The sequence below is a fragment of the Chionomys nivalis genome, chromosome 16 (genome assembly GCF_950005125.1).
Source record: "Chionomys nivalis chromosome 16, mChiNiv1.1, whole genome shotgun sequence".
NCBI classification, from domain to species: Eukaryota; Metazoa; Chordata; class Mammalia; order Rodentia; family Cricetidae; genus Chionomys; species Chionomys nivalis.
The window spans coordinates 2,656,311-2,675,897 of record NC_080101.1 but is presented as its reverse complement, the minus strand read 5'-3'; the positions used below and the strand labels follow the sequence as shown (position 1 = coordinate 2,675,897).

Sequence of the window (19,587 nt, the reverse complement as noted above, 5' to 3'; positions counted from 1 at the left end):
GGCTTTAAATTGGCACACCCCAACTTGTACGCCATGCTGAAGTGCATGAAGGGACTGCTCCTGCAGACTGCATGGTCCACATGGCTAAGGGCAATAGCGGATGTCCAGGGAGTGGCCAGAGTTCTTGAACCTGGCCAACAGCACCTTACACCTTGAAGGCTTGCAAGGAAAGCTGTTTGGACAAAAGTGTGCTGCACGACATGCAGGGCTCCCAGTGCTGCTGAGATAGAGGAGGAGGCGGTGGAGAGGCCAGAGGAAAGTGTTCTGGTTTTGGTGGTTTAATTTTTGATTGAAATTGGTATTATCTGTAGCTTTATTTTTTAAATTTTAGTAATTTCTAGATTATTTTTTCTACTTCATTATTTCCTGTTTAGTGTTGCTAACCTAGGAGACACTACACCGGTGAGGGGCAGATACAGAGAGATAGATTGGGAGGTGGGTGGGATTGGGTTGTGTGATGTGCAGTTCCCAGAGAATCAATAAAAAACATCACTTTACAATGATTTATTGCTTACATATGGAAATTTTTGTATAATGAATGAGGACCTCTAAGTAAGGTTTTTACGTACATACCATCTGTGAATAAAATTTGCTTTTTTCCCAGATGTTCTGCCTTTTCTCTCACCGTACTAAATTGATTGACCATTAAAACAACGTTGAACGCCAGGCCTGGTCATAGTCACTCAGACATCACAGTCCTTATAGCGGTTTTGACAGTTTGTCTCTTTGAAGGCCTGTTTCTGTTCTTCTACACTCTCATGGTTACGTTCTTTCTTCTGTTGTTTTTCTAGACAGTTTCTCTGTGTAGCCCTAGATGTCCTAACTCACTCTGTAGACCAGGCTGGCCTCAACTCAGATCCACTGTCTCTGCCTCCCAAGTGCTGGGATTAAAGGCGTGCGCCACCACCACCCCGCAGTTCACTTCTGTATCTGTTCTGACACCTTTTCCACTCTCATCACCAGAGCGTCGTTCATGTCTATTAAGATTTTGAAGGTCATTTCCTTTGTTGCCTATTACTTCACTGATTCCCACTATTCTCTTCTTTATTCTTAGGGATTAGTTTGGTCTAGCCCCTGTAGATATTGAAGACCACGTTTTAATGTTGGTACCCAAAACTACTTCAATCTGCACTGCTTTGGCTATGGCAGCTCTGCCCAGAACTCGGTTTTTACCTGCTTGTCGGCCTCTTAGAATTCATTTTATCTCCCGAGTTGGTTTTGAAGCTTTTTCAGTTTTTAGGTGCTGTAAAAACATGCAACAGCCTAGTTTAGATAGCAGCAGCATTTACGTACGGTGCGTGCCGTATGACGTCCCCACCTGTCTTCCTAGGGTCTGTGTTTTCACTAGTATTTACTTCTGTCTTAAATCTTGAATGTCAAGTTTTGATTTCAAACACTTGCCTCCCAACCATCAGATTCTAAACACCTTTATCTGGCATCTGTGTAAACACATCGGCCACATGGGGTTCATGCTCCTTCAATGGGAAGAGGCTTAAAACCAGTCTAATTTTCTCTTCAGTCTGAGTCTCCCCTATTTCACAAACGAGTTATCAGAACTTAACGGATTAGGAAGTTCCATCACTTCCTAGAGACTGTTCCATCATGGTGGTTTGATGAGATTCTTCCCACCCCATATAAGTTGTGGTTATTTGAATGCCTGGTCCCCAGCTGGTGGCTGTCTGGGGAGATTAGGAAGTGTGGCTCTGTAGTATGACTGGTGTTATCACTGAGCTCTCTCTGCTTTCTGTCTGTGGATCAGCTGCTACTCCAGTGTCTGCTGCCGTGCCCCCCCCCCCGCACTGTAACCCCTGAATCCTTGCTTCTGTAAGTTGCCTTGTGTTAGCACAGCAATAGTAGTAATATAACTAAGACATCCAGATTTTAAAATCTTTTTCACAATACTACTGTTCTCATGTTTATTCATAGAAAAGTACTAGGGGAAAAAAAAAGTACTACCAGTGTGCATCTTGGGGGTTACGAGGCATTTCACCTGGCTGTGCCACCCCCCGTGTCCCCACCAGATTACTTTTTGAGGATTCTTTGAACAAGTTTAAGTATGGTCTATTTCGCACATAAAATAAGAATAATCAGGTACTTAGTTCATTATAAAGAATGAACTAAAATACTAGTAAACTAATACTAAAAGGTAAAATGGGATTCTAGCAAAGAAATTGTTAAGAGCACAGGACGATAGTACATCGGAGTTAATGCTTGAATGTGGTACTCTGTTCAGGACAGCGGTACTGAAGGCTTGTGGGAAGCTGGGGTTTGCTTTTAAGTGGAGTTCATATACCAGGTTTATTTACTAAATTCCTCTGGCATCTTATTCTTAAAATATGTAAGTTCACACACACACACAATTGCTACTGGTCAGTTTAAAACAGTCTCCAGAGATAGAAGGGAATGCCAAGTGGTCTTATGTTTCCCCAGAAATTACATCTATAATACTGTCATTTTCAATTTGCAAGAAACATTAAAGAAAAACATCCAATCCAAAACAGAGCTCAAACACGGGCAAGGAAGAGCCTGCTGAAGTACAGTCAGATGTATTATTTTAAAAAGGTGTGAAGTTGCTCCGAAAACAGTTACATTTCAATAAGGGGCTGGAAGTAGACTTTACAATTATAAAACAGTTAGGTTCTCAGGACTCAAAACCTCATCTGAAGCAATTAGTTGTTAGAAACAAACTAATACGGACCACACTGAAAGCGAGTTACGTCAGCAAGCTGAGCATTCAACGCTGCAGTCAGCAGGAAGCACGATGGTAGGGGTCCCCTATTTTAAGCTGAAAACAAATTCAGTGGGCATCCTAGATAGAATTATATCCCCCCCAAAGTGGGGGGGGGCGACTTTGAAAACTTCAGTTTCCCAAGAACTCTGGAAGATCTTTTGTTAGTACTAACACATTTCACCGTTTGTAAAGACACAATCTTATTTCCCACATTAACCTCTCTAATAATTCTAGCAAACCCACAGTATTCTAATTCCAGCACTTAGCATGCCCCCAAACCTTCATTTCATTAATAGAAATTAACTCAGTGTGCACACAAGGGTAAGTAGTTCCATCCACAATTTATTGAATTGAGAATCAGATTCATTAGATGTTATGGTGACTAAACAGAATAAGTCTGTAAAAAGGATCCTGGTGGATTCCTGGATGTCAGCATTATTGACGTGTTACATTATGAGAAAGTAAGGATATCAAATACCTACCTAAGTTTTAACAGTAAAAATATTTTTAAAGACCATCATATTTGGTAATAAATTAGGTTTATATAGCTGCTAATTTCAAAATAAATAAAACCTGAGTTGGAAATGCTTCCTCGTATCCTGCCCCAGCACACACACTCTATAGCCCGTTTTCACGTAGGCCGCTGTACTTCACACTTCATCCAGTGACTACACAGATACCCCTTGGGGGTCCTGTAGAATGCGGTCAGCCTAAATTCCTAATGAGATACAGAGGAAGCTGATGCTGCTGGCCCTTGGGCCATCCCTTGAGGAGTAAGGTGACCCAATATGAACTAAATATGATTTCTGTCTTAATGACTGGCTTTATAAATGCCAAGTTAGAAAAGAGCATCCTAGTTCAATGAAAGCGTGCAGTATACCGAGCTGGCGGTGTTTGGATCTGCCTGAGAGTGACACCTTGATACACTTTAGTACAACTTGGGACACCAAGCTTTGTTAACTTTAGAGACTAGCAGCTGCAGGCTCTCCCGGTTAATTCAAGCCAATACACTGCAAACCACTGTTAAAAACCTTTAATGGTTAAGTGTCCGTGTAAAGTACTTGCGAACGTTCTTTAAGCTATCCCGTCTCCTCCTCCTCTTTCAACAAACAAATGCTGCTTTTTCTTCTGTCTCGTAGCCAAACAGCGTGTAACAGCCAGTGCCCCTCCCTTTAAAAATCGAACAAAATTGTCTCCAACCAAAGGGCCCAGAGCGAAAAGGTTGGCCTCTTTCACACACTCGTAGGTGTACGCGTCGACCTCCACAGGGTTCCCCTTGCACGTTATTGGCTGGCTGGAGTGGTGGCCTAGGTAACACCCTTGTTCCTTCAGAAAGGACAGGTTAGGATGGGAACCGATCAAGACTACAGCTGCGGACAGCTTAAATATTCTCTTCAGTCCCGAGTGGCTCTCAAGAACGCACTTCATGTCTGACTTAAAGGAGAGCACACGGTGCTCAGGAAAGCTGGTGTACTCAGACACAGCATCCGAGTCTGCGGAGTGTGCCTGAGCGCACATCATGTCGTACACTTTGTGGTACTCAGGATACAGCTTCTGGGGAAGCTGTTTGAAAATTAAGCCTGGGTCAGTTACTCGTCTGCGGAAGACATGGATCACAGGGATGTTGTTGTTGTAGGCACACAGCACCGCGTCAGCCGCGGTGAGACCGGAGCCCACGACCAGCACTGGGTCCGCTCTGCCACATAGCTCCCCTCTGTTGACAGCAGCTCCAAACTCAGGCAGTGAGTGGAACACAAAAGGAAGCTCTTCCCCCTCCACTTCCAGGTGGGCAGGAGAATCCAAGGTTCCTGTTGCAAGAGCTACATTCTCAGCGAAGAGGCAAAAGGGAACATGAGAACCACCAGCTATTCGCTGATAGCCTCTGATTTCCCAGTTTCTCTTGATAAATTTTGACTTCTGGTTCTGTAAACGCTTTGTTGAAATATCTCTGTCTTGACCACCATTATCACCTTGGTCTCTGTAGAGTCTCGATACAGAGGTTATGTAAGTATTCTCTCTGAAATTCTTCTGAAGACCCATGATGTTCACATAGTGTTTATAGTAGCGAGCTATTTCCTCTGGCATAACACGGTCCCCCTTTAAGTTCCTGTAGATGAAAAGGAGAAAGAACCTATGAGGAGAGCATTTTCCGCTTCAGGTTACCGTCCGAGCTAGGAAGCTTCCGTATCTTCGTTCTTCCAACACTGCGCTAGCTGACAGTTACCCTCATGCTTTATAAAACATCGTTCTCACTTTCTTACCCTAGTCAGAATGGCAGTCATTTGTTCGGGAATATTATTTTCAGGTGTGTGACTTTTGTTTATGCTGTATTTGTTTAACTCTGTGAAGCTGTGGTTCTTTGCCTGTCTAAAACACCTGATGGTCCTGATAAAGAGCCGAATGGCCAATAGGAAGGCAGGGGAAAGGAGAGGCGGGGCTGGCAGGCAGAATAAACAGAAGGAGAAATCTGAAAGTAGCCCATCAGGGCCGGCCACCCAGCTCCACGCAAGCCACAGAGAAAGTCAACAGCCCGGAGGGAAAAGGTAGCCGGCATCATTTAAGTTAAGAAAAGCTGGCCAGAAGCAAGCAGAGCTGAGCCAGAGAGTTAAGCTAAGAATAAGCCTCCATGTGTGATTTATCTGGGAGCTGGGTGGCGGACCCCCAAAAAGTCAAAAGAATAAAATGACACACTACAGTCATTAACAAATCACATAAGAAATGGTAGTAAGGACACAACTAGTCTAGTCACTGGTCTAGGGACATCTGTATGGAGGGTCTCCAAACACGATACCAGATCGTTCATGACAGTTACACCACCCCTGGGTATGTGTGTACCCAAAGGGCTTCACGTCAACAGAGCACAGAGGTATCTGCACATCAGAACTGATTGCATCACTAGTCACAACCCAAAGCTTTGGAACGAACCTAAGAGTCCAGCACAGAAATCAGGTAAAGGAAACAGCACATAAAACCAACGGCTTACCCCCCACCCCCGACATAAAGGGTAAAGTCACGCAACAGGAAAATAGATGCAATAGAGATACCGAATTAGGTGGATTATCTAACACAGGATGCAGATACTGCATCCCCTTTTCTTCACACGTCAAGGAACTCTAGTATAACTTGATCTTTACCTTCGTTTGCTCGACATCCAATCTTTAAATTTAAGTCCAGGTAACTCCATCCAATTTCCAAAGCTGATTGTCAACATAGAGCCTTCCATATTCTAGTTTGAAAGTAGAGATAAAAAGCAGTATTACCTTTTGAAAACAAATACAACTTACGTCTACACAAACTCAGGCCGTAAAAAGTGTGCTCCCAAGAGTGGCGTACAAGCACTACTGCTTCCAGACATGAACAATAACAGTCAACGACAGAAAAGCGGTATATCTGGAGTTAATCCTATTAATGCAATTAACCATTTTCAGAAATAAAAGCACCTTATGTTTTCTCATATATATTTCCTCTAAACTTTCACTCTAATAAGACCTTCATATATTTTCACCATTTGGTATTACTTGTAGTATATATTTATGAAACAAATAACAGCACTAGCTTTGGTCTATGATCAGAATAATTAAGATATACGTGTTAAAGAACAAATCAGCATTTTTATTTCTTAAACAAAAAAAAGTTAGGCCGGGCGGTGGTGGCGCACGCCTTTAATCCCAGCACTTGGGAGGCAGAGGCAGGTGGATCTCTGTGAGTTCGAGACCAGCCTGGTCTACAAGAGCTAGTTCCAGGACAGACTCCAAAACCACAGAGAAACCCTGTCTCGAAAAACCAAAAAAAAAAAAAAAAGTTCACTAATTTCCAAAATTTTATTTTTTCACTTTGGTATTTTTTATGGATTTTTTTCTTTTTAATTAGACTGCTTTTCTCTATCAATTATAATTTTGAAATGTGAACTAAGCTGGATATAATATAATCACTCTAAAAATAGAAAAATAATCAGCGGTTGCCTAAGAAACAGACTCAACTCAGCACTGGGTTAGTTATCATCAAGAAGTAAACCTCTCAAGCTTCCTCCACCTACTTCTGCTTTGCTCAAAACAAAGCAAAAAAGCCAAGGGCCAAGACACCTTCCCAATCACCATTAGGTCCCTTCAGCTCTTGTGGACAGAGGCTCCGTTCTCACAACTTCCCATTTCCACACAGCCAGCATGGAGAATGGGCACCTTATAATACATTTTATTCAGTCACATGTATAATTTTTGACACAGGGTCTCATGTATCTGGTTTATTTATGCAATTTTTAGAAATACAAAATACATATAATGGTTTGTATTTATGTGATGAGTGACCTGTCCACACACATACCAGAAGGGGGCACCATATCCCACTACAGATGGTAGTGAGCCACCAAGTGGGTGATAGGCCCTCTGAAAGAACAGCCAGTTCTCTTCTCAGCCACTGAGCTATTTCTCCAGCCCCATCTATGCAATTTCTTAACACATGGTCTCATATACACCCGTCTGGCCTTGAATCTATGTAATGTGTACACCATCGATGCCAGCTGCCACTGGGACGACAGTGTTCTGATGGGCAGAGGTGGCAGAAGCAATGTCCACTGGGACGACAGTGTTCTCTGATGGGCAGAGGTGACAGAAGCAATGTCCACTGGGACGACAGTGTTCTGATGGGCACAGGTGACAGAAGCACTGTCCACTGGGACAACAGTGTTTGGATGGGCACAGGTGACAGAAGCAATGTCCACTGGGACGACAGTGTTTGGATGGGCACAGGTGACAGAAGCAATGTCCACTGGGACAACAGTGTTTGGATGGGCACAGGTGACAGAAGCACTGTCCACTGGGACGACAGTGTTTGGATGGGCACAGGTGACAGAAGCACTGTCCACTGGGACGACAGTGTTCTCTGATGGGCACAGGTGACACAGTTCTTCAAAGACGCAAATGCAGTCTGGGGAGTGTACCGTGAACAAAGGAGATGACAGCCTAATGACGAAAAAGACCGTCAATGTCCTTCAAGGAATCAAAGTGAGAAGTGTTGGACTCGGCCAGGCTGAGTCACGGTTTTACATTTCTAAAAAAGGTCAGTCCCTGCACAGCCTCCTAGATGAGTGATGCCTGTGTATCTGGGTAACGCTGTGCCTCTGTAACCATGGTAGTCTATCCTGACTGTGACCTATGGTGATTACTAGTGCACTTGACACAGACGTCAACACAAATGTACATGCAGATTGAGGCTTCAGCCCAGCTGACAAAGTATTTGCTTAGCATACACACAGCTGTGCTGTCCCCAGCACCTCATCAACTGGGCATGCTGGGACACACCTGGAATTCCAACACCCGGGAGTTAAGGTAGGAAAAGCAGATGTTCAAAGTCGTCTTTGCATACCTGGGAGTTTAGGGCCAGCCTAGCCTGACTGACATCTATTTATCTGCGGATACCAAGTTTCCTTGCATGAACAAGTTTCCCTGCCTGGCAGCTCTGCGGGCAGGTTTTCACAGGTGACTGACTGTTGGAGATTTCAACTCTTCTTCAGCAAATGCAAGATTTCAAGAGCAAGAGCAGCAGCACAGGACAAATGGTGTCCCTGTGGTGGTGAACGAGAACGCCCTCTCCAGGCTCACACACGTGCATGCTTACTCACAGCCGGCTTCATCCTTTGGAAGGATTAGGTGTGGCCCTGTAGGAGGAGGCTTCACAAGCACCTGCTGGGCCCAATGTTACTCTGCCTGCTACCTGTGAATACTGATGAAGCTCTCGGCTATTTCTGCAGCACTATGCCACCACGAATGCTGCCACGCTCCCCGTGATCATAATATACCAAAGTTCTGAAACTGTAAGCAAGCTCCCTCTGTAAGAGGTGCCTTGGTCATTTGTCTCTTCACAGCAACAGAACACTAAATCATGAAATGGGCTTCAAGCCAGGCTTTATAGGTTCTGGAACTGTGAGAAATGTCTTTTGTTCTAATTAAACCTTTCATTTACAGTATTTTTCATTTAAATCTTGAAAATACATGGAAATAGTTGCTGGGGACACAGCTCAGTGGTTAAAAACACAGGTTGTTCTTCCAGAGGACCAGGGTGTGATTCCCAGCACCCACAGGCAGCTCCCAACCATCTGTAACTCCAGTTCCAGGGGCTCAGACATCATCTTCTAACTTCTGTGGGCACCTAGCACCTTCATGGTTGTACATGGACATACATGCAGACAAAACACTCACACCCATAAAATAAACGTAACTTTTTAAGAAAAAAAAAGAAAGAAAACACATGGAAGTAATAGACACTAGTTTTCAAAATACCCTGCGAAATTTTTCTAAGCTCTAAAGAAATTTACTTTATTATGAAAAGTGTCCTCTTATGTTTTGGTGTGGGAGAGTGGTTATTCAAGACAGGGTTTCTCTGTATAACAGCCCTAGCTGTCCTGTAACTAGTTCTATAGACCAGCTGTCCTCAAAACTCACAGAGATCAGCCGCCTCTGCCTCTCAAGTGTAGGGATTAAAGGCGAGCGCCACCACCGCCACCACCCGGCTAATTTTTTTCTATACAATTTATACAAGGTAGTATAGAGATACGCTCCAAGACTCTATCATTAAGAAAAATCTGACTTAACTACCTATAATTAGTGTATGCTAAAGACTCAAGTTGGAAGCCTGACATGATGGTACACGCCTTTAATTCCAGCAATTGGGAGGCAGAGGCAGGTAGATCTCTAAATTTGAGACTAGCCTAATCTAAAAGTGAGTTCTAGGACAGTCAGGGATATTCACAGAAACCCTGTCTTGGAAGAAAACAAAACAAACAAAAACCAAGTTGGCTTTATTAAGGCAAACATAACAAATACTTCACCCTGCACTAACAAGTGAACGTCATACTTACATGCCACGCCCCACCAGGCGGGCCCTTCCCCAGAACTAAGTGGGGGATATAATGGTGCTGCTCCAGCTTCCAGTGTAGAACAGACGGGTAGTCATACCCAAAATCAGCATCCGGGTGAAGAAGTGTGTCAAAAAGCACTGCCACGGGATTGGACGACCGGCCCTCCAGACCCTCAGATAGGTACTCTAAGTCCTGAATGGAAGGGGAAAGAAAGGGGAGCCTGAGAAAGCCAGGACCGTTACGTGAATAAGGACTTCCAACTCAACAGTTTCCAGAGAGTGAGCGCATTCATAATAGATTGCTTGGCAAAATAAATGTAGGCAACGTTTAGATTTAAAATGAAACTTTAAAAAAAGCCTTGTAAGAGCTGAGGCCACCGTGGCATAGGAATGTTGGTAGGATGAGAAAGGCAGCGCTTCCCAGACTGATTTCAGCACGGAGAACGTGTCAGACCCTCACCAGCAGGCTACAGAGTGCCTTTCTGAGCCTGCACCCTTTTACTAGAACCCATATTTGAAAGCCATGCATGGTGGGCTATGCTTCTGATCACAGCACAGCGGAGGGGGCGGGCTATGCTTCTGATCACAGCACAGCGGAGGGGGTGGGCTATGCTTCTGATCACAGCACAGCGGAGGGGCCATGAAGACTTCTCTCACTCACTGGCTAGGCAGCCTAGCCTACTAGGTGAGATTAAGGCCTACGAGAGACCTCACTTCAAAAAACATGATGGACAGTCGGAGAATTAACACACAAATTAACTTGTAGCCTACATGAGGGCACGTGCTCACTCTCACATAAACCTGCAGCCACAGATCACATAAAATTTTTAAAAACTCCACTAGGAAATAATTTGGGAATTTTTGCTCAAATATTCAATATAATTTAGATATGACATCAGACTAATAAATAGCATTATTTAGAATGAAGGATTTACAACAAAGAAATATACATAAATAAAGCTAGTCTTCTTTCAGCATTAAAATCTTTTAGAACTGATACAGCACACAATACCTGGTCAACAATGGAGAGATGCCTTGCTTCCTCTAGCTTACTGTGTAAGATTGAGTTTGGATGCATGGCTTCCGGTGATAAATATGGTCTGTACCCTGACAACATATACGACAGGCATATTCCTGAAGGTCCATTTCCTGTTTTAAAAAAAGTAAAATGACATAAGTTGATCCTCTTATTGATTGGCGTTTCCCCTCACCTGTTCCTCCTTCTCCAATCAACTAAAACCTGGGACTCACACACTTCTGACCTCTGTCTTCTGTCTGTCTGTCTTTCAGTAAGTATCTCGTCTATTTACTTCAACTCTGTGTTACTGACTTCCAGAATTAGTTCTCTTGGATGACCTGTTCTTGAGAAATACACATTTTATAGGCTACTTCTTTATTACAACTGATGTAGAATTGGATTATGGGCAGGAGAGACGGCTCAGCAGGGTAAGGCTCTTGCCACCCTTAATAATCTGAATTAAATCTCTGGAACTCACACAGTGGAAGGAAAATCAATTCTTGCGAGTAGTACTGTGGGCATACACACAGGGATGCACACACACATTTAAAAAGAGAGAGAGGGAAGACATTTTTTAAAAAATGAGGAAAATTCTTCAGGGAATATCCTCAAATACAAGAAAAGCCATTTGACCAAACACAGCATTGCATTTGGGAGTTGAAAAAATATAGTAAATTTGAAAGAGGCAAACTTAAACATTACACAGGTCATGTTAAAACAAAACTAAAAAAACCAGATACTCATCACCATAATGGATGGTGTGAAGGAATAAAATAAAAGATACACAGATTGGGGAAAAAGAGGTAAAAAGAAAATACTGAAAATACTGTTTGCCAATGACATGATTATCTATATAGAAAATCCCAGGAATTGACCTCTCAAGACCCCAGAGCAACAAGTTACAGCCACGACTGAAGAACACAAGTCAATACACGAAAGTCAAACACTCTTACACCAATGAAGAACAGAATTTGAAATAAAAAACATTATCACTTACAATTACACCAAAAAAGAACCATTTTAGCATAATTTTAACAAATATGTATAAGAGCTACATAAAGAACGCCACAAAATTTTGACTAAAGAAATAATAATTTTAAAAAGGCCTAAATAGATAAGTTATTCTATGTTCATAGATAGGAAGCCTCAAAATTACTGTATGTTGTTAACCTGATCTGTAGACTTAATACTTCCAATAAAAAACTCATTAATGGTAAGCTTACTTAAAAATGTATTCTAAAACATTTTAGAAAGGCAACAGCTCAGAATAGCCGCCATAATGCTATCTTGAGGCAAGTCTTGTCTGACTTCCTCAAGTTTGAGCACTAGATGAAAATATAAATAGCAGGTAATTAAATGAATATAATTATCAAAAGTTTCAAAAGTCTGAATTATTGAACACCTTAGGTTTTTTTTTTGGTTTTTTTTTTTTTTTTTTTTTGGTTTTTCGAGACAGGGTTTCTCTGTGGTTTTGGAGCCTGTCCTGGAACTCCCTTTGTAGACCAGGCTGGCCTCGAACTCACAGAGATTCACCTGCCTCTGCCTCCTGAGTGCTGGGATTAAAGGCGTGCGCCACCACCGCCCGGTCTGAACACCTTAGTTTTAATAGTTGTAGATCCTATCTGTTGATGTGATACAAAGGACAGGAGTGAAGTAATACTTTAGGTAATCATAAATGTCGCAGCAGAGCATGACAATGTCACTGCGAATAGCATGACTTCGGAACTACAGTTGTCCTTCAGTTCATGTCCACAGGTGTCTAACCAATACCACAGAGCTACACGGCTGAACTCCAGTGATAAAACACACAGAATGCCCTCCACAGAACTCTAGTAACTCTGGTCACCATTAACTGCTTTTATCGGTAATTCAACAAAAAGCTACTGCGTTCCAGCATGGACTCTATCATATAAGTCAATGCTTCTCCAAAGACTTGGTGATGGTTAGTTTAAGAAATCAAACAGCTTAATACTTTATAATTCTGTCCTTAATTATCTGTCTCCATTTCACAGAAGCATCTCCTTATAATTTTGTTCTTTTAAGATAATTTTTAATTGCCACATGGTGGTTGTACATATTTGTGAGGCACAGGTTAGCATTTTAATGCATGTCTACACTGTAGATCAGACTAACATACACATCACTTCAGATGTACACCAGTGTTTACGGTAGGAACATGCAAACCTCTACTGTGTTAAGGTGGGGCGCTTCTTCAATACAATGTTAGAACATACACACCTTAAAATGATAAAAGCTGTAAAAGTAGTTAACTAGCTTTAAGAAATGAAATACAGTAACTTACCAATTATTACTACAGGTAAAGTCACTGATGAATCTTCGAGTAAAGAAGTTTCTTCAACCAATGGCATCCCTTTAACTTTTGGTCCCAAATTATCACCAAAATATTGCACTAAGGAATTGAAAATCTCTCCTTCAGTTTCAGTATCACTATAGTCTCTTTAAAAAAAAAATGTAAAATTATAGTTAATTTAGGTTTTATAAACCCATTTTTTTCTCATAGTTTACTTAGACAATAAAATATCCATCAAGTTACATAATGCTTTCCATAGTATAACATTTCAAGTCCACGAGTCTGAAGTAGCCATTTATCTCATATTAAATATCTTCGAAGCAAGTTAACTACTGAATAAACTTTTTTCCACACTAGGGAAATAGCTTAGTTTAAAGCACCTGGCTGCATCAGGCCCTGAGTTCAATCACCAGAGTCACATAAAATGGCTGAGCACTGTGTCCAATGCCTGGGGCTCACTGGCCAGCCAGTCTAGGCCGGTTGGACAGCTCCAAACCCGTGGATGAGCCCATTGAGGGGAAAAATATTGTTTGAGACAGACAGACACACACACACACACAGAGGGAGAGGAAGGGCAAGCAAGAGCTTCTACCAATCACACAAAATTTTATCTGAGATTTTGTAAATTTTTGGGATGCCAAGGAGGGGCTAGCTTGCCCTCTATGTTTTTTTTTCCTCAGCCAGGCACACAACTTTAATTCCAACCTTGGGAGGCAGAGGCAAGAAAATCTCTGAATTTAAGGCCAGACTGATCTACTGAACAAGTTCCAGAACAGCCAAGGCTACACAGATAAACCTGTAAGGCAGAACTAGTCATAGATTTTTTAAAAATTATTTGTATTTCGTGTGATTGGTGTTTTGCCTACATTTGTGTCTGTGTGAGAGTGTCAGATCCCCTGGAACTGGAGGTACAGACGGTTGTGAACTGCCATGTGGGTGCTGAGAACTGAACCCGGGTCCTCTGGAAGAGCAGCCAGTGTTCTTAGCAGCTGAGCCATCGCTCCAGCCCTAGTCAACGGATGTTTTAAGGAAAGATTATTAAACAAAAGTGGGCCTTTTGGTAAAAGAAATGAAGTCTACACATTTTCAAGTAGGAAAGACCTTAACATTGTCTTCTAATCCCTATTTTCCAACTGCCTTTCTAGAAACTAGTTTTAATATTCTGACATGTTCATTCAATAAATAAACTCAGTTTTTTAGGTTACTTCACAGTAGAATAACCGAATTACTTTCCATACTTAACAACAATTATGTCTGGAAGGGTTAATACACACTATCTGTGTCATTATGACTTTCTAAGCCCACTTAGAGACTCCTTGTAAGCCCCACCCTTGGAGTCCTCCAGCCAATAGGCTCAGGCTCCACCCTACCACTACTCTGGCCTCCTTGCCTCATCCCTTGAGGAGCCTACCAACTAGAGGGGTCAGAGGAGCTTCTTCTACAATGGGCAGCAGCTACTGTAGACTCAAGAGTAAGGGACTGGTGTGCTGAGTCCTGTTTGGGACATCTAGATCACTCTCTCCAGGAAACAGGACCACTGCTGAAAGGGAGTGAACAGATGTAAGAGCCAGAGAATGGGTTGGGATGCCACAGCCACTTCCGAATTCTGGACTCACGCCAGCTCTGATTACCTGCATTAAGATTGAGCACAACATCCTGTCATGGACAGGAAGGGACTCGTAGGCCCCACCTCTTTCTCGGGATCTAAAGGCTGAGCTATATCTTCAGTGGTACAGTCACTGGTGAAGCGTGCATGCTCCAGTAAAGAACCTCTCATCCATCTCCTGTACACAAGTCTAGGAAAACTTATCGGGCCACTGTCAGAGACGTAAAAATAACCCCATAAATATTTTCTTAACTCTACAAAATTCCTGAGTAAGTGCTTTTTAATTTCATTGGCTGTGCCCTCTTATACTCTGTGTGTGCGCACACACACACACTGTCTAGACAGGTTAAGAAACTAGAAATAAATGTCCTCTAGAATTTCTGTTAACTAAGAAAACCAAATGGCTTTCAAGAGATTCAGCATTAAGAACAGAAGATAATAGGCCATTTGAGGGCCCAAGACCAAGGTAAACAGATGAAGCATTATTACTTTTAAAATCTTTAACGCGATATATTTAATGCACTAAACCCTTCTGAGGAGCCCGGTGACCATGTGGGCCAGACCATCCTTTCGTCTGCAGAGACCCATCTGCCCTACACTAGCTGAAACTAATGTCCATTTCCGGTTTTGTGAGGCTCCCGTCAATAAATCCAGTTTCTGATTGTAATTAACACTAGCCGCAGAGAAATTATCTCAGTATTCGCTTTTGTTCCTTATGTGTCCACTATCTATGTACACATATTGTGTGATGATGGCCCACGTGCAGCCGGGGCTTGAGGAGGAAGACGTCCACTCTGTCCCTCTGCCTTATTACCCTGAATCCTGAGCTGCACCGGCAGCCAGCAAGCCCCAGAAATCCTGTCTCTGCCTCCCCAAATCCAGAGGCACACACGGACACTTGTGTTTTAACAAGACTGCTGGAGATTTGCGCCCAGGACCTCCTGTTTGTACAGAAAGTACTCAACCACTGAGACATTTCTCCAGCCCTCCTGAGAATTATCATCCCTCCAACTAAACACCACAACCCTTAGCTCCCCGTTACCCTAATAGCATTGCACGGTAGCTCTGATGTATATTTCCCTGAGAATGTAACCATCGCTCCACGGGTTTGTTGTTTATCCTCTTTCTCCCTGCCTCTCTCTCTTTTTGTCTGTCTCTCTTTCTTTCTGTTTTTCCCCAATTCTTTGTCTGGTTTTAAATTTGGCACAGATGATCTTTTAAGTTTTTTCTAAGTTCTAGATTCAAGTTTCTTCAGATATATAGCTTGTGAACATTTTCTCCTATTTTGTGGATTTTATTTGGCTTCTGTGGTGTGTGTAAATCAGAAAAATTTTGAGAGTCCATTTTCTTCTCCCATGTGGGATCCCTCTGATCAACAGGCGCAGCAGCAAGCACCCTCACCCTCTTGGTATCCTTTCCGTACACTTAAGTTCTTCCTTCTGTGCTGTGCTTTCAACCGTATGTAAGAGATGACTGCATAACTCACAGCCATAAATATTTACTGCTTTCACCTAAGGATTTTCTGATTTCACTTTTGTGCAGTGTCAGCAAGCAGACATATTCATTCTTTCTTATGTTTGTGCAGATCTTTGTGGGATGTGACTGAACACAACTTCTGAAACTAACATCCATTTCCAGTCTTATGCAGTCCGCGTCAGACTTAATTCGCCAGAAATGGAAGGATTTCTAGGCTTTCCATTTCATTCTACTCACTGATGCTTATGTTTATACCAGTGGCAGGTTTTCTTGGTTATTGTGGCTTTGCAGTACATTTATAACCAAAAAGATGAGTCCTCTAACTTTACGACACTGCCCTGACCCGCAGACCTACCACAAGAGCATTACTTTAGGGATCTAGGAACATTTCCATGTTCATTTCCATGAGCGAAGACATTCTGAGAAACGCACCAGGTATCTGCATCCCCATGACAACATACAAAGGATGACAGCTACGTCACTACAGAAAACACACATCTATGGGAAGCCCCGCCTATATTCAGCCTGTCACTGCCTGGAACTTCATCCTGCAGCACATTCAGACCCTAATTTCTTCTAAGGCTTACTGCTTTTCAATGCGTGGTCTTGCATTTTTTGTTCATCTTTTAAGTGTTTCACTTCTTATGCCAAATCAAACTATGTACTATACAAGTACAGTTCATTCTTGTACATCAATCTTGTATTCTGAAATATTGCTGAATTTGGTATGGATCTCAAGAAGGTTGACTCAGGCATCTCCTAAGACTTGAGGATAAAAAGAACCGAAGGTCTAGTGGCTCTACATTCTCTGTATATTAGCTTACCTGGCTTACACAGTCTCGGTGACTCCTCATTTCTAGTCACTAGTATAATCGTTCTGTGTGGTAAAGCACAGGCAATACGTTTCCCAGACTCTGGTTAGCTGACTGGTTTCACCTAAGGTACTAATGAAATCTAAATGCACTAGTAACTACGCACCACCTGAGTTACGGGAGTTGCTGTTGCTGCATGTTTTACAGGACATGTGTGCTCAAGTTCAGGACTATAAACACTGTTCATCTGTACTTGGATTTCCAACTTGATGAATATTCTATTGAAGGCAAACTATTTTGAGTTTTTTTTGTTTTGTTCTGTTGTTTTTTTTTTTTTAATTCACTGTTCCTTTATTCAGGATACCAATAAAATTGCATATTTTGTAAAATTACATTTAGGAACCAGTAAAGAACAGCATTTTGCATGTATGCAAAAATATTACCAAACTGTCAGATATTAAAGATCATTTGCTATAATTTTGGAAGCCTTCTACTTTTTGCTTTTGAAACACTTCAAGTCCAAAGTTTCTAAACGGGATAGTATAGGCATAATATTTAGTAATAAAAAGACTTCTGCTCAATCACAGCAATGCTTTTCTAAATAACCAAATATAAATGAAACAAACGCCTTTGCACCTCAATTTTAAGGGAATTGGAATCACTCGTCTAAGTTTTATCAAACTGACACTACCACACTAAAAAAAGGTTCTCACGTGCCAAATAAAGTAATCTCACATTTTATTTTCCAGAATAGAAGTGTGAAGCTTTTCCCCTTGAAAAATTCACGTGACATTCTATCACAAGGCCTATTAATGCAGACTGGAGAAACCCCAAATGTAATTGTAATCAAAAAATTGTGCAAAAAGCTGCATCAAAGACAGCATTTGTGCTGCAGATGTTAACCCAACCCATGCTTCACTAGCAAGGCCCTGCATATCATCCCTAGCAACACAAAAATAAATGAATGAAACACACAAGACTAGAAACTGTCCTGAAGGACCTGGCAAACATTCAAAAAAAACAAAACCTGGCCCTACCAGAAGTATTTTTATAAGGATACAGTAACGGTGATAATATACAAGGCATGCTAGTATATTATCTCTCTCAACACCAAAATGTAGCAAAGACTTTTCACTCCCTCCCCTAAGTTTCTTTTCACAAGGAAAAGCATATGGTATTTACCACATAGCAACAACAGTGTGAATTCCAAGCTTTCTCCCTCCCGTTCAACAGTATGCCAGAGGTGCCAGCAGGCTTTCAGAGGGGTATGTTCTAAAAGGAATGTAGTTTCCCAAGGGGCTTCAAATCTCCACTCCAGCCTCTTTCTACAACACTCAGAGTGAATTGGTTGTTACAATCTGTCTAGCCGTTATCCATCCAGCAGCCTGTGACACAAGACTTCTAGGATCTAGAATTTAAAATCTCAACACAAACTAAGTTGGGCAGGCCTAGCTTGCTGCATTTACAGCAGGCGTCTATGCTTTCTCTGCCCCTCACTGCCCTTTTGCAACCTCTTCTATGAATGTTATTAAATACACATTGCATGTATCTATACGAGACAGGGTTTCGCTGTAGTTTTAGAGCCTGTCCTGGAACTAGCTCTTATAGACCTGGCTGGCCTCGAACTCACAGAGATCCGCCTGACTCTGCGTTCCAAGTGCTGGAATTAAAGGCGTGTGCCACCACCGCCCAGCGTTATTAAAAAACTCTTAATCAGTTTCTTTCTTTCTTTTTTTTTTTTTTTGCAAAACAAACAAAACCCAAGTGTCACACGTCCTTATTCTGTGACAACCATCCATACATGTAAGACCGGGTCCGGGAGTCCTTACTAAACATAACATTTCTTCTCCCAACTGTAAACACCGAGTTTCTAGTACTTCTGATCTTTTCTGTATTTCTCTGAAGTGTTGGTCAATTGTACCGGATCTAGAACATACACACACACACACACACACACGCACGTTCATTCATATTTAAAGCTATTCTTCTCACCTTGAGAAACTTTCATCATAATTTGAGTACAAAACTGCCACTTCCCAATTGTCTCCACCCTAACACGGTTTAAAACTACTAACATCTTAGCCACACTCCCTTGTCACTAAACGACACATCCTTCTCCACTTCCCTTCCAGCCAGCAACTTTTATGGTTCCTCAATTTTTAAAAGGTAAAAACGTAGAAGAGGCTCTCCACGGATTTTCACATTTACCATCTCCATGTAACCGATTCGTCACCGGCCTAGCCACTCCCGCGGTCCGGGGACAAGAAGAGAGGGGACAGGAAAAGAGTGGGGTCCCCGGAGCTCCGAGCAGCGCCGGCCCAGCGGGCGGCGGCCGAGGAGCACACGCGGGCTCCGACCCGTCCCGGGGCGTCCGGGGCTGGGGAGGGGAAGTTACCTGAGATGCCCAGCCAGGGAGCAGCGGCAGCACCACACGGGCATGGAGAGCGCCGATCCTCCGGGCGTCCTGCACCGCAGCTCAGCGGCGCGGGAAGTCCGTCCCCGCACGGCCGCTTCCGCTCCTCCCGGCCGGCGGCAGGGGCGGCGCAGCGGGGAGGGGCGGGGCCGGGAGCTGCGTCGGCGACGCGCAGCTCCGCCCACCAGAACGAGGCCTCCGATTGGTGGAGCCGCGGCGGGGGGCGGGCCCACAGAGGGAGACGCGCAGGGCCGTGGCGCTGCGGTCCGGGTCAGCGCGAGGCCTATGCTCTCCCTGGGCCTGGAGCGGTCGCTGACTCCCCGGGGGTCTTCTCCCTCCGGCTGCAGCCGGCCAGAGTCCCGCCACGA

General features: G+C 43.0%; 1 protein-coding gene across 2 annotated transcripts; it reads right to left on the bottom strand.

The window, feature by feature from the left end:
* Positions 1-3,053: 3,053 nt before the first annotated feature.
* Osgin2 (oxidative stress induced growth inhibitor family member 2) lies at positions 3,054-19,336 on the bottom strand. 2 transcript variants are annotated; one of them, XM_057791210.1, is made up of 6 exons: positions 19,202-19,336; positions 12,904-13,058; positions 10,596-10,732; positions 9,585-9,776; positions 5,866-5,957; positions 3,054-4,838 (listed from the first exon to the last, which is right to left on the bottom strand). In XM_057791210.1, exons 1-6 carry the CDS (start codon positions 19,243-19,245, stop codon positions 3,806-3,808), a joined length of 1,653 nt encoding a protein of 550 aa, XP_057647193.1. In that variant the 5' UTR covers positions 19,246-19,336; the 3' UTR covers positions 3,054-3,805. The 2 variants fall into 2 exon arrangements, with proteins under 2 accessions (XP_057647193.1, XP_057647194.1); XM_057791211.1 differs by lacking the exon at positions 12,904-13,058 and having other exon boundaries at positions 19,202-19,317.
* Between the last annotated feature and the right edge of the window lie 251 nt (positions 19,337-19,587).